Source organism: Amblyraja radiata, chromosome 41 (genome assembly GCF_010909765.2).
Source record: "Amblyraja radiata isolate CabotCenter1 chromosome 41, sAmbRad1.1.pri, whole genome shotgun sequence".
NCBI classification, from domain to species: Eukaryota; Metazoa; Chordata; class Chondrichthyes; order Rajiformes; family Rajidae; genus Amblyraja; species Amblyraja radiata.
This window is the reverse complement of record NC_045996.1, coordinates 14680235-14695264: the sequence shown is the minus strand read 5'-3', so window position 1 is coordinate 14695264 and position 15030 is coordinate 14680235. Positions and strand designations below refer to the sequence as shown.

The window sequence follows — 15030 nt, the reverse complement described above, 5'->3', positions numbered from 1 at the left end:
CGCTTTCTTCACTGCCTGCTGCACCTGCATGCCCACTTTCAATGACTGGTGTACCATGACACCCAGGTCTCGCTGCATCTCCCCTTTTCCTAGTCGGCCACGGTTAATTGGCTTGGTAAATGTAACAAAAAATAGTCCCTTGTGTGTGTAGGATAGTGTTAATGTGCGGGGATCGCTGGTCGGCGCAGACCCGGTGGGCCGAAGGGCCTGTTTCCACGCTGTATCTCCAAACCAAACTAAATGGAACTTGGCTGAACTTATTGATTACTGAAAACACATAGAGAATTCCAAGTCATTAATAACTCTACTTGTTTGTCATTTATGGTCCCTGTCCCAGATTATATCGCCTCACTTACAGTAACAGGACAAATCTGTGCCCACACCTTTGCTTGAAGGCTTGTTGTTGTTAAACTAAGTTTAATTATATGAAGCTTCTTGAAGTAGCTGAGTGTTTTCCTCCTCATTCAAAACACAACTATGAAAGGAATGTGCATTGAAAAATGCCTAAAATAGTTTACAGACTAAATGTGCAGGTAGGTTCCGACACAAAACGTCACCAATTTTTTATTTCCAGAGAAGCTGCCTGGCCTGCTGAGTTACCCCAGCATTTAATGTCTATTTATAGACTGATGGTGCAGTTGCAAATAAGAATCTCATGGTTTTGTTTTGATACAGATGACAATAAAACACTCTTGACTCTTGGAGGGCCGTTTGCTGGAAGGGATAATCAACTAGACATCACTAAATGAAGTTTATCTCATTATTGTAGAAACAAGGGACTAGTTGCTTGTTCTAGTTGCAGATGCTAGTTGATACACAAAAGGGCACAGAGTGCAGAAGTAACACAACAGGTCAGACAGCATCTGGATGACATGGATAGGTGACATTTCAGATTGCGATCCTTCTTCAGATTGATTGTCAGGAATAATTCTTCTGAAGGAAAGACTAGTCTTTGATTACATTGGCTGCTTTTCCGAGGCTGTGTGAAGTGTGGTGGGGGTGGGTGGGGGGTCTGGTCTGCGAAATGGACTGGGCTTTCATCTACAACTCTCTAATGGGAATTTCATTTTTCTATCTGGGACATATGACAATAAAATACACTTTGTTTAAGAAGGAACTGCAGATGCTGGAAAATCGAAGGTAGACAAAAATGGTGGAGGAACTCATCGGATGAGGCAGCATCTATGGAGCGATGGAAATAGGTGACGTTTCAGGTCGAGACCCTTCTAAAATACACTTGACTTTATCTTATGCTATATTATCACTTACTTCAATTGTACGATGCACTTCAATGGGGAGAAGGCAGGCACGGGTTATTGATAGGGGACGATCAGCCATGATCACAATGAATGGCGGTGCTGGCTCGAAGGGCCGAAAGGCCTCCTGCACCTATTTTCTATGTAAACCTCTAGATCTCAGAAGTTTAAAAGACACAATCATTTACAGCACTAAGCAAAGGTTTGTCTACATTATCCAGAGATTCCTGGCCTGCTGAGTTACTCCAGCACTTTGTGCCCTTTCTCATCTCATTACCATTCAATTGCCCTGTTTCATACAAACGCAGACGCATTGGGCTGTAAACTTTGTGAACTAATTGGGGGGAAATTCCCTCCATCATTCTTTCTTATATTTTAATTCACAGCGATGTATTTTGAATCACCCCGTTGCTATTTAACGCAGAAACTCTGATTCATAAAAGACATCTTGTGGGTTACTCCAGGCCTGTGGGCATCTCTGGTCTGTTGCCTGAGCAATTTATTCCAAATAGTTTACGAACTAAACCAAGAAGGAAAAAATCGTGATATTTGCTTTAAATATAGTTCAATGCGATGGCCTAAAGAGACTGGGTGGAAGGTGGGAGGTGCGGAATTTTTTTAAGGAGTGGTTCTGATTTGAGTCAGTTGGGGCTTTCAAAACTGAATTGGACAGGCACTTGGAAACTAATTTGCTGTCTGTCTTATGTGGAGACAGGGGAGTGACACATTATCTTGTGTAACAAAGAACTGCAGATGCGGGTTTACACCGAAGATAGACACAAAAGGCTGGAGTAACTCAGCGGGTCAGGCTGCATCTCTGGAGAAAAGGAATAGGTGACGTTTCGGGTGGAGACCCTTCATCAGTGGTGAATGGTCTCCACCCGAAACGTCGCCTATTCCTTCTCTCCATCGATGCTGCCTGATCCGCTGAGTTTCACCAGCAATTTTTGTCTACCTTTGAACTCATCTTGTAATCAGAGAACATTGCATCTTATGTTCATCTTCACGCCATTTTTAATTCTGAGTTGCTCAGAGTATTTTACACACACAGAACAATCAACGTTCTCTAATTAAAACTACTGCATTTGTGAATCTCTGCTTGAAAGTGGTGTGAAGACATTTGAGGGAGTGCAGGAAGGAGGAATGTTTTATGTCTTCGTTGCTTTCTCCTGTTTGCAGAGCAGCCTTTAAACTGAGCTTCACTTGGTCTTCGTGAGGGAGTCAGTCTCTCTCTGCAATGTCCACCAAATGTTTCTCGATCTTTGATTCACTGAGGATGCTGTAAGGTTGAAGTGCAGAAGATTTTACTGGTCAAGCTGTCAGGTCATAAGTCATTGGAGTAGAATTAGGCCATTCGGCCCATCAAGTCTACCCTGCCATTCAACCTTGGCTGATCTATCTCTCCCTCCCAACCCCATTCTCCTGCCTTCTCCCCATAACCCCTAACACCCGTACTAATCTATCTCTGCCTTAAAAATATCCACTGACTTGGCATCCGCAGCCTTCTGTGGCAAATAATTCCACAGATTCACCACCCTCCGACTAAATAAATGTTTCCTCCTCTCCTCTCTAAAAGATCGTCCTTTAATTCTGAGGCTGGGATAGTAGCAATGTGGTTCTAAATTACAGAACCACCCCCCCCCCCCCCCCCGTACAAAGCCACCCCCACCCCCCACCATGCTTCTCGGCACTCTCCACCCTATCCCAAATATCTTACAGGGAGTTTTTGGACTATCCCACATGGGGAACTCACTCCCACAGCATGAGGTTGAGGGAAGGTTCCTCATTGGAGACCCTCGGACTGCCTCTATCCTTGACCGGACTTTACTGACTATCTTGCACTAAACGTTAGTTATGATATCCCCTTTATCCTGTATCTGTAAATTGTGGACAGCTCGATTGTAATCATGTATTGTCTTTCCGCGGACTGGTTAGCACGCAACAACAGCTTGGTCTCGACCAGAAACGTCGCCCATTCCTTCTCTCCAGAGATGCTGCCTGCATTTTGTGTTCTTTTGGGGATTAGATTAGTGTAAATGGGTCATCGTGGAACAAGCTGCCAGATGAGGTAGTTGAGGCAGGTATTATAACAACATTGAAGAGAGATTTGAACAGGTACGTGGATAGGAACGGTTTAGAGGGATATGGGCCAAGTGTGGGCAGGTGGGACTAACCTTTTTCTTGCATATGGCGTGCACAGCCTAAAGTTGTAGACATCAAAATACTACATCTATTTGTTTGTGCACGTCGGGTTGATTGCATTAGTCGTGACAGAGTGAAAGTTGCAATCTCCCACCCCGGTGAGACTAATGTAGATGCCGTACGTGCAAGTCTATTTCCATGATGTATCTTTCAATTCAATTCATATTTCAAACAATCAGTACATGGGTAGGAAAGGATTGAGAGTGTTATGGGTCAAAGGCAGGCAAATAGGACTAGCTTAGATGGGGCATCTTGGACATGTTGGGCAATAGGGCCTGTATCTGAGCTGTTGAATGGATTGAGGGCCACAGTCTCCTGTTTCTATTTGATCTTTAATGCATCAACTCAGTAAAGGATTCCACCGACCTGAACGTGGGATTCTCCGCGGTGACAATGGCAACTTCTATCTCTGTGGCCTTGAAGTCCTGTGCAAGGACGGTGGTCAAACAGGAAATTGCAAGCTGTGGGAAAGAGAAGAGGAGAAACTTAGCATCTCTGGTGGAATGTTGTTGCAGTGTGAAAACTCGGAATGATTCAGTGTCTGAACCGCATCACAACCACAACTTGCATTTACAGTATATGCTGCAGTAAAGATAGACACAGAAAGCTGGAGTAACTCAGTGGGACAGACAGGTAGTATCTCTGGAGAGAAGGAATGGGTGACGTTTCGGGTCAAGACCCTTCTTCAGACCTTAGACCTGACGACGGGTCTTGATCCGAAACACCACCCATTCCTTCTCTCCGCCTGTCTGTCCCGCTGAGTTACTCCAGCACGTTTGTGTCCAACTTTGGTGTAAACCAGCATCTGCAGTTCCTTCCTGTGCATTTATATGCATTTCAGGACGACAGATGGCACAATGGGCTAAGTGTTCGGCTGGCAACCGGAAGGTGGCCGGTTCGAATCCCGCTTGGAGTGCATACTGTCGTTGTGTCCTTGGGCAAGACACTTCACCCACCTTTGCCTGTGTGTGAATGTGTGTGAGTGATTGGTGGTGGTTGGAGGGGCCGTAGGCGCAGATTGGCAGCCACGCTTCCGTCAGTCTGCCCCAGGGCAGCTGTGGCTACAGAAGTAGCTTACCACCACCGAGTGTGGCTGAGGAGTGAATGAATAATGCGATGTAAAGTGCCTTGAGTATTAGAAAGGCGCTATATAAATCCCATCCATTATTATTATTATTATATAGTGCCAGTATCAGTGTAAAACACTCCTAATCTGCACCTTCCCCCTCTCCCTCTCCCCTTGATGCACACCCATGTCTCTCACAGGCCCACTCCCCCTTCCCAATTCCACGTATATATTCCTTCCTCTGGCTTCACATTTTACTTATCTCACAGCCTTTCCTCCTTTCATCTCTGGCCCTTGTTCAACCATCTGCCAGTCAAAACCCACACCTGTATCCACCTATCACTCGCCAGGCTTTGTCCCACCCTCACCTTTGTTTTTCAGTTTACCGCCCCTCCCCACCCCACCCATGCCACAGACTTGATGGGCCGAACTGCCCATGGGTAATGCAGTGAGTGACCCATCAGAGTCTGCTTGCTGCTTCAGGTAAGAACATGTTTTACTTTACTTCAGAGATACAGATTTGAAATAGGCCCTACAGTCGACCGAGTCCACGGCGCTCCAGCGATCCCCACGATTCCTAACCCTCCCTATACCCAGCCTGTCGAGCCAAGAATGTCTTGGCACATTTTAACGGGATAATCCTATGACCTAACTCCAAATATAATTCCTTGTCTGTGCGCGTGTGTTCCCTGTAAAACTCCCCAAATTTCCAGGAACTAATGGGGAAACGAGGGATTAGTAGTTGAGATGAACCAGACAATGAAGGTCAGGATACCTCCACCGTGGCTTTGTACGTCAGGTTTGGCCTCTTCTTCAACTTCTTTTCCAAGTAGCTGTTGGCTTCGATCTGTTTAACCCCTACGCTGCTGGCCTTGAAGCCGCAGTAATACCCGGCAGGGTCACACTTGTACAGCTGGGGTCCGCGTTCCTTATCGATGGCAAAGAGCAACATGCCTGCAAAATAAATCGCCTTCGTTTTTTCCTCGGAGCAGAATTAAGCCATTCGGCCCATCAAGTCTACTCTGCCATTCAATCATGGCTGATCTTTCTTTCCTTCCATCTCAAGTTCAAGTTCAAGTTCAAGTGAGTTTATTGTCATGTGTCCCTGTATAGGACAATGAAATTCTTGCTTTGCTTCAGCACAACAGAATATAGTAGGCATTGACTACAAAACAGATAAGTGTGTCCATAATATATATATACACATATTTAGAAGGATATTAACAGTTTATTGATTGGTACGGGTGTCAGTGGGTTATGGGGAGAAGGCAGGAGAACCCCGTTCTGACACTGACACCCGTACCATTCAATAAATTGTTAATATCCGTCCTAAAATTTTCATGGAAGAGGAGGGTGGTTTCAACTTAGAGTCTCCCACCTCGAACTGTTCTTCCCCCCACACATTCCCACCTTGTAAGGCAGCGACTCTACCGCTGCACGACTGCATTGCCCCATTGAGTTACTCCAGCTTTTTGTGTCTATATTTGGTGAGCCATCATCTGCACTTCCTTGTTTCACTCAAGCTCGTTGTCAAGGCCTGTTCTCACCAAGCAAAGGTGGACACAAAAATGCTGGAGTAACTCAGCGGGTGAGGCAGCATCTATGGGGAGAAGGAATGGGTGACGTTTTCGGGTCGAGACCCGAAAGGGTCTCGACCCGAAACGTCACCCATTCCTTCTCCCCATAGATGCTGCCTCACCCACTGAGTCTCGACCCGAAACGTCACCCATTCCTTCTCCCCATAGATGCTGCCTCACCCACTGAGTCTCGACCCGAAACGTCACCCATTCCTTCTCCCCACAGATGCTGCCTCACCCACTGAGTCTCGACCCGAAACGTCACCCATTCCTTCTCCCCACAGATGCTGCCTCACCCGCTGAGTTACTCCAGCATTTTGTCCAGCATCTGCAGTTCTTGCTCACCCATGTGATCAAACAATGTGTTTCAGTGAAGCGTGAAGATGCATTGTACTCACAGCATCCTAGAGGTCTCATTTCTGCATTCTGAGTGTAGACCTGGGAGATGACCGCCATTCGCTTGCACAACATTTCCACCGGGATATCGTATCCATACTTGTATTTCCAACTGGCAGCTTCATGTCGAGCCCTCTGCACCTGGGACCGGCAATCCGCTGGCCATGCCAAGAGAGAAGGTGGAGAGACAGAGGCGTCAGAGAGAGTTGTACGAAGGGCAGTTGGAGTTGTAGAGTGATACAGCATGGAAACAGGCCCTTCGGCCCAACTTGCCCACACTGACCAACATGTCCCATTGAGACTAGTCCCACTTGCCTGTGTTTGGCCCATATCCCTCCAAACCTGTCCTATCCATTTGGAATATTTTGGAGGACCAAGAAACCAAGAACTATCCCATATACCTGTCTAATCGTTGATCTATGATCTTTGGTCTAACTGTTTCTTAAACATTGGGATAGTCCCAGCCTCAACTACTTCCTCTGGCAGCTTGTTCCATACACCCACCACCCTTTACGTGGAAAAAGTTACCCCTCAGATTCCCATTAAACCTTTCCCCCCCTCACCTTCAAACCTGTGTCCTCAGGTCCTCGATTCCCCAACTCTGGGCAAGAGACTCTGTATATCTACCCAATCAATTCCTCTAATGATTGTATCCACCTCTATAAGATCACCCCTCATCCTCCTGTGCTCCAAGGAATAAAGTCCTAGTCTGCTCAACCTCTCCCTATAGTCCAGACCCTCGAGCCCTGGCAACATCCTCACAAATCTTCTCTACGCCCTTTCCAGCATGACAACATCTTTCCTATAACATGGTGCCCAGAACTGAATGCAATACTCGAAATGCGGCCTCACCAACATCTTATAAAACTGCAATATGACCTCCCAAATTCTATACTCAATACTCTGACTGATGAAGGCCAATGTGCCAAAATCCTTTTTGACCACCCGATCTACCTGCGACTCCACCTTCAGGGAGCTATGCACCTGCACTCCCAGATCCATCTGCTCTACAACACTACCCAGAGCCCTACCATTCACCATGTAGGTCCTGCACATGTTAGACTTTCCAAAGTGCAACACCTCACATTTCTCTGTATTAAATTGCATCAACCATTCCTCAGCCCACCACGCCAACCGATCAAGATCCTGCTGCAATCGTTCACAACCATCTTCACTATCTGCAATCTTGCCGTGTACGTTCTCACCCAAATCATGCAAACAGTGGGAGAAATGACTGACCTAACATGCCTGTTGTCACACAGCCAATCAGTTCCGTTAGTCGATGCATGTTGGTCACTGTGCTGGCATCAATCAGCTTATCCTGAAACACACCAAAACATTGTCAGTATGAAGGCAAAGGTAGACAATAAAGCAGGGGTAACTCCACAGGTCAGGCAGCAACCCCAGAGAACATGGAGAGGTCAGGATCTGGGTCTTTAGTCCCAATCCAAAACGTCACCTATCCATGTTTAGTCCAGTTTAATCTATAGATACAGCGTGGAAACAGGCCCTTCGGCCCACCGAGTCCACGCCGACCAGCGATCCCCGCACACCAACGCTATCCTACACACACCAGGGATAACTTACAATTATACCAAGCTAATTAACCTACAAATCTGTACGTCTTTGGAGTGTGGGAGGAAACCGGAGATCCTGGAAAAAAACCAAGGGGAGAACGTACAAACTCCACACAGACAGCGCCCGTAGTCTGGATCAAACCCGGGTCTCTGACGCTATCAGGCAGTAGCTCAACGGCTGCACCACCGTGCAGAATCTTGGGCAAAACATAAAGTGCTGGAGGAACTCAGCAGGTCAGGCAGCATCTGTGAAGGAAATGAATGAGGTTTCTTTCTGAGAACATGTCAGATATGTTTTGGTATAATGCAGTTTAAAAAAAGATTTTTTCCCCCAGTGTTCTATGGATAACAACAAGCTTTGTGCTATTTTAGGATGGTTTTAATATTAATCAGCCCCTCCCAAGTGTTATTCAACCTTGAGAATGTGTTGATTTCCCCATCAGGGAATTTGAAGGTGCTGTCACATTTTGTGCAATGTCCTCCTGGCATTTCAGGGGGAGTTTTGGACCTTATTGCGCTGGTCCTTTGCACCAATGCATAGTCCTGGGATATCTTAGAATAACAACAGTAAGTGGTGGGAACGCTCGGCAGGTCAGGCAGCCTCTGCGGTAGGAGGAACAAGTCTTGGTGTTTCAGGTCAATGTTCTTCCAAGAGAACTGGAAAAGTGAGAAAACAAATGAGCCAGAAAGGGTGGGCAAGAAAAACTAGGGCAAAGGGAATATCTCTGCTGGGGTGAGGCCAGGGTTACTGTAGTGATGGGACGTTTATTGCTCAATTTAAAATACAGTGATGAAACAGGCCCTTCGGCCCATTTAGTCCACACCGACCACGTTCACACTAATTCCACATTATTCCACTTGCTACAGACTTTTGGTTATTGAGTAGAGCTACTACTGGTGGGAAAAAAAGCTGTTTTTATGTCTGGCTGTTCTTCTTCTTCTTGCGTGTGGCGTGCACAGCCTAAAGTTGTAGGACAACTTGTTCTATTTGATCTTATTTGATTGACACGCCAGGTTGATTGCATTCGTCGAAACAGGTTGGACCACGTGAAGGTTGCAATCTCCCACCCCTGTCTGGCTGTTGAGGCTTTGACAATCCAGAGTCGCCTTCCAGAGGGAAGTGATTCAAAGAGTTTGTGGCCAGGGTGAGAGGGGTCAGAAACGATCTTCCCCGCTCGCTTCCTGGCCCTTGCAGTGTACCAGGCCTTTACAAGCTGAAGGTATCCTTTGTTGTCATTCAGACATTTCAGTCTGAACGAAATTGTGAACCTTGCAATCATAACATAGAATAAGCTAACAAAACACACACCGAACACAGTTTAACATCCACCTGCTCCAAGCAAAATGTGGAGCTGCTGGAAGAGGTTGTTGGGGAGATGGGGAATGGGGAGAAGACATCTGCACTCACCGTCACCTTCTTCTGTGTCACAGCCACAACTGAGTCCTTTCCTCTGATGACCACTGTGGTGAGACCACTCTGGTTGATGGCTTTGAAGGCATACTCTGAAAAGCATCAAAAGGAAAGTGAAAAAAAACTCTTCCGTGAGTCTGCGTGGTGTGCCCGGTTCGAGAATCAGTGCGTTTTGGGTTCCAGAGTCTTGAGTAAGTCTAGTGCGGTGCTGAGGACAGACACAAAAGGCTGGAGTAACTCAGCGGCTCAGGCAGCATCTCTAGAGAAAAGGAATAGGTGATGTTTCAGGTCGAAACCCTTGAAGGGTTTACTCCAGTAATGCATTTAAATGGAGTACTCTTATAGGAGTTACTCCAGCCCTTTGTGTCTGTCTTCAGTTTAAACCAGCATCTGCAGTTCACCCCTACACAGTTGGTGAAGGTGCCACTGGATTGAGCCGTTTGCCCTCTTAGGATAGTTCAAATTCAAGTTCAAGTGAGTTTATTGCCATGTGTCCCTGTATAGGACAATGGAATTCTTGCTTTGCTTCAGCACACAGAACATAGTAGGCATTTACTACAAAACAGATAAGTGTGTCCATATACCATATTATAAATATATACACACATGAATAAATAAACTGATAAAGTGCAAATAACAGAAAATGGGTTATTAATAATCAGTTTTGTCCGAGCCAGGTTTAATAGCCTGATGGCTGTGGGGAAGTAGCTATTCCTGAACCTGGTCGTTGCAGTCTTCAGGCTCCTGTACCTTCTACCTGAAGGTAGCGGGGAGATGAGTGTGTGGCCAGGATGGTGTGGGTCTTTGATTGATTGATTGATTGATAGATAGATAGATAGATAGATAGATAGATAGATAGATAGATAGATAGATAGATAGATAGATAGATAGATAGATAGATAGATAGATAGATAGATAGATAGATAGATAGATAGATGGGTGATCGGCATTTACACTGAGTAAATGCCGATCACCTGTTCACACTAGCTCTACATTATCCCACTTTCGAATCCACACTCTACACACTAGGAGCAATTTACAGAGGGCCGATTAACCTACCAACCTGCACATCTTTGGGATGTGGGAGGAAAATGGAGCACCCTGAGAAACCCCACGCGCTAACCGGGAGAAGGTACAAACTCCGTATAGACAGCACCCGTAGTCAGCAACTCAGGCGCTGTAAGGCAGCAACACTACCGCTGTGCCACTGTTATTCTTCAAAGAACTATAAATTGGATACCGTTTCTCTTTCACAAAACCATGTTGACTGGAGACACCAGAGATTGTTTTCTTTATATATATCCTGCTATATAGTGCAGAGATTTACAAGGGCCTGAGCTGAAGGGAGAGGTTGGGCAGGCGAGGACTTTATTCCTTGGAGTGTGGGAGGATGAGGGGTGATTTTATGGAGGTGTATAAAACATGAGGGCAAGTATTAAGATGAATGCAGAGCCCTTTACCCAGGGTAGGGGAATGAACTACCAGATGACATCGGTTTAAAATGAGAGGGGAAAGATTTAACAGAAAGCTGAGGGGTAACTTTTTCACTCGGAGGGTGGTTGTTGAGGCAGGTTAAGGACACTTTAAAAGACATTTGGACAGGTACATGGATAGCAAATGTTTGGAGGGATGTGGGCCAAACATGGGCAAATAGGACTAGCTTAGATGGGGCATCTTGATCGGCATGGACGCGTTGGGCCGAAGGGCCTGTTTACGTGCTATATGATTCTATGATTCTACCTTCAGCTTCCCAGGCACTGGAACTCTTAAGCCTCTGGTTAAAACCAACCTCTTTCACCTAAGTCCCCCCTATGGCTCAGTAAAACCTTCTCTGACCACTGCTTGCAATCTGAGGCTGTTTGTCAAGTCGGAAAGTGCAAATTGTTGTTTTATCTCATGACCTGCATTCAATCACCAACGAGTCGACAAGACCCACAGAGCTGGATTGGAGATAAATCATCCTTGATCCTGAGGGATTGAGTCAGAAGAAGAAACAAAAGCTCTTTAAATGCCTAATGAAGTGTTTCTTTGAAAATCTAGTCACTGCTGTAATGTAGGGGGAGTAACAGCCCGTTTCCCAGAGTGGAAATGTCAAAGACTAGAGGGCATAGCTTTAACGTGAGAGGGGGAAAGTTTAAAGGGGATGTGCGGCAGGGTTTTTGGGGGGTTTTGGGGTTTTATTTTACACAGAGAGTGGTGGGTACCTGGAATGCACTGCCAGCAGGTGGTGGTGGAGGCAGAAGTGATATTGGCATTTAAGAGGCTTTTTGGATAGACTCTTGGTTAAGTACATGGATTAGCATGCACGTGTTTTCTCATTGTGTCTTTGTATGACTTGTTTTTGCACAACTGTCGTGTATAATATTCGGGGCTTACTTGAATCGAGCATCACTCATAACAACTGGAGCATGGACTCGACTTGGAAAATGGTGTCTAAGCATGGCTCCTCTTGCAACGCAGGCTCAGTAGGTTATTTCTGTACAATTGCTAATCGGGGGTGGGGAGGGGGCGTTGGTATGGTGATACATAGAAACATAGACAATAAGTGCAGGATTAGGCCATTCGGCCCTTCGAACCTGCACCGCCATTCGATATGATCATGGCTGATCATCCAACTCAGTATCCTGTACCTGCCTTCTCTCCATACCCCCTAATCCCTTTAGCCACAAGGGCCACATCTAACTCCCTCTTAAATATAGCCAATGAACTGTGGCCTCAACTACCTTCTGTGGCAGAGAATTCCACAGATTCACCACTCTCTGTGTGAAAAATGTTTTTCTCATCTCGGTCCTAAAAGACTTCCCCCTTATCCTTAAACTGTGACCCCTTGTTCTGGACTTCCCCAACATCGGGAACAATCTTCCTGCATCTAGCCTGTCCAACCCCTTAAGAATTTTGTAATACTCTACAGGACTGTTTGTAAGAAGTTCATTATGTCTTTGTACTTTGTACATGTGACAGTAAAGTACCATCGAACCCTGGAGTCTTTGTGCTGAAGTTGCTGGAAACAAGATTATCATTGTACCTGGAGCTGTGCATGTGACAGTAAACTCAACGTGACTTCATGCCAATTATTCTAACCGTGAGGATGTGTTCTTGCAAGAAAAGCTCCCCTGGGAGATCAGCTATGTGTCTCCTATAAACACCTCTATCCTGGTGGAATATGGGGATTTCCAGCTTCAGTGATTGCAGAGTGAAAGCATTCAGCAAAGTCACGCAAGAACAATAAACTCCTGGCTTAAAGAGCGTTTGATTACATTTTGAATGCACGCATTGTTTTACCCAGGGTAGGGGAATTTCAAGAACCAGAGCACATGGGTTTAAGGTGAGAGGGGAAAGATTTAATAGGAACCTGAGGGGTAAATGTTTCCACACAGGGGGTGGTTGGTATATGGAATGGAGCTGTCTGTCTGAAGAAGGGTCCTGACCTGAAACGTCACCCATCCATGTTCTCTAGAAATATTGCCTGACCAGCTGAGTTACTCTAGCACTTGGTATCCTTTTGTGTCAACTGCCAAAGGAGGTAGTTGTGGGAGCTCCTACAACATCTAAAAGACACTTGGACAGGAAGAGATAGGAAAGATTTAGAGGGATGTGGGCCAAATGCTGGCAAATGGGACGAGAGTAGATCGGGCATCTTGATTGGGCATGTACAATTGGACAAACACCAATGGATATCTTTAAGGCAGAGATTGACAGATTCTTGATGTGTAAGAAGGAACTGCAGATGCTGGTACAAGCAAAGAAGCCGGTCGGAGGAATATCTTACTGTTTTTCTTCAACAATAAAGAAACTTAATCAAAAGACTGTGTTATGAAGATTTATCTTTTGAGAAGCTTTGAACTTGAAGGACGTGGAAAAGCTTACATGCGTATCGAAACAAAATACTCCTAATGCCATGTTTGCCAGAGTGGCTAGAGAGGTAACGGAGCAATCTCTTGAACGATATAATAATCTGCCGTTACATAAGATTTAAACCAAAGGCAGACACAAAAATTTGGAGTAACTCCAGCGGGATAGGCAGCATCTCTGGAGAGAAGGAATGGGTGGCATTTCAGGTCGAGACCCTTCGCCAGTCTGAGGAAGGGTCTCAACCCAAAACGTCACCCATTCCTTCTCTCCAGAGATGCCGCCTGCCCCGCTGAATTACCCCAACATTTTGTGTCTGCCTGACAGATTTTTGATTAATGGGAGAAGGCAGGAGAATGGGTTGGGAGCGAAAGACAGATCATTCAGCCATGTTAGAATAGTAAGGTAGGCTTGGTGGCCCAATTCTGCTCATAGACATTATGAACATTGACTAATGGATGAGTTGGGCCGAAGGGCCGGTTTCTGTGCTCTATGACTCTATCTTTACCCAATTGTATTAATTAGACTTAAGTCTGAGTCTGAAGAAGGGTCTCGACCCGAAACGTTGCCTATTTCCTTCGCTCCATAGATGCTGAGTTTCTCCAGCATTTTTGTCTACCTTCGATTTTCCAGCACCTGCAGTTCCTTCTTACACAATGTATTAATTAGAACAATTCTTTAATACATTCCAGTACTAGTTTCACTAATAAACATGCTTCTTTTTGAAGAAAAACTGCAAAGTTTAAAACAAAACGTGAAAGTCAAAGTCCAATTCTGACTAGAATTCAGCCCACAGTGATCCCGCCCACCCGCCAAGTGATTGGTCGATGGACAGGTAGCGCCAGCTGTGATTGGACAGTCACGCTGTCGATCAGACACGGGGGCGTGGCCGCCAGACAATGGGACAAAGTTTCACGGAGTAAAGGCACAAGTTTGGTGCAAAGTTACAGAATGACTGACCTACTTGGTAGAGCCTCCCCTCGGGCGAGAAGATGGTGATGTGGCGGTCGAAGCCGGAGCTCGACCCGCGACTCATCTCCAAAAACGACGGGTGGAGAAATGTCCACTTTTACTTTCAATTTCTGTTCCAGAAACAAACTTGGACCCGGCCCTCCACCCGGAAACAATCCCTCCTCAACAATATCAGCAGCAGCCGCCGCTGCAATGAAAGCTATTAAGTCCTGATCTTCCTGGAGTCGATTCTCAGAGAGAAATCAGCGGAGGGATAATAAAAATCTGCAGATGGGTTGCATGGGTAGGATGGGCCAAATGGCCTCCCCTGTGGTGTGGTGAGATTCTTACCTCCACAGTCACTTGGACGCTGCCTTACACATTCACACAAACACACACACACACACAGTTTCCCTCGGGCAGACTCATTTTCCACACTTAGTTTCTCAAACACTCATGTTCTCTCTCTCACACACACACTTCCTGCACTCGCCCTCAAACACTTTCACTGTCCACACTCACTCTTGTACACCCACTCATTCTCCAAGCCCACTTTCCCCTCAAACACACTCACTTTCCTCACTGAAACACCCCCTTTCTCACACACACACTCTCTACCACACACGCTCACTTCCCACTCACTTTTTTCACACACTCATTCTCGTTCCACGCTCACTTTCTTAGACCATCGTTCACCCGTTCACACTAGTTCTATGTTATCCCACTTTCTCACCCACTCCCTGCA

General features: G+C 45.9%; 1 protein-coding gene across 1 annotated transcript; it reads right to left on the bottom strand.

The window, feature by feature from the left end:
- Positions 1-2247: 2247 nt before the first annotated feature.
- On the bottom strand, positions 2248-14784 carry LOC116967696 (proteasome subunit alpha type-6-like). Its single transcript, XM_033014292.1, has 7 exons — positions 14295-14784; positions 9483-9577; positions 7737-7818; positions 6500-6655; positions 5300-5478; positions 3825-3919; positions 2248-2535 (listed from the first exon to the last, which is right to left on the bottom strand). The coding sequence occupies exons 1-7, from the start codon at positions 14368-14370 to the stop codon at positions 2478-2480; spliced, it is 741 nt and encodes a 246-aa protein (XP_032870183.1). The 5' UTR covers positions 14371-14784; the 3' UTR covers positions 2248-2477.
- Positions 14785-15030: the final 246 nt, after the last annotated feature.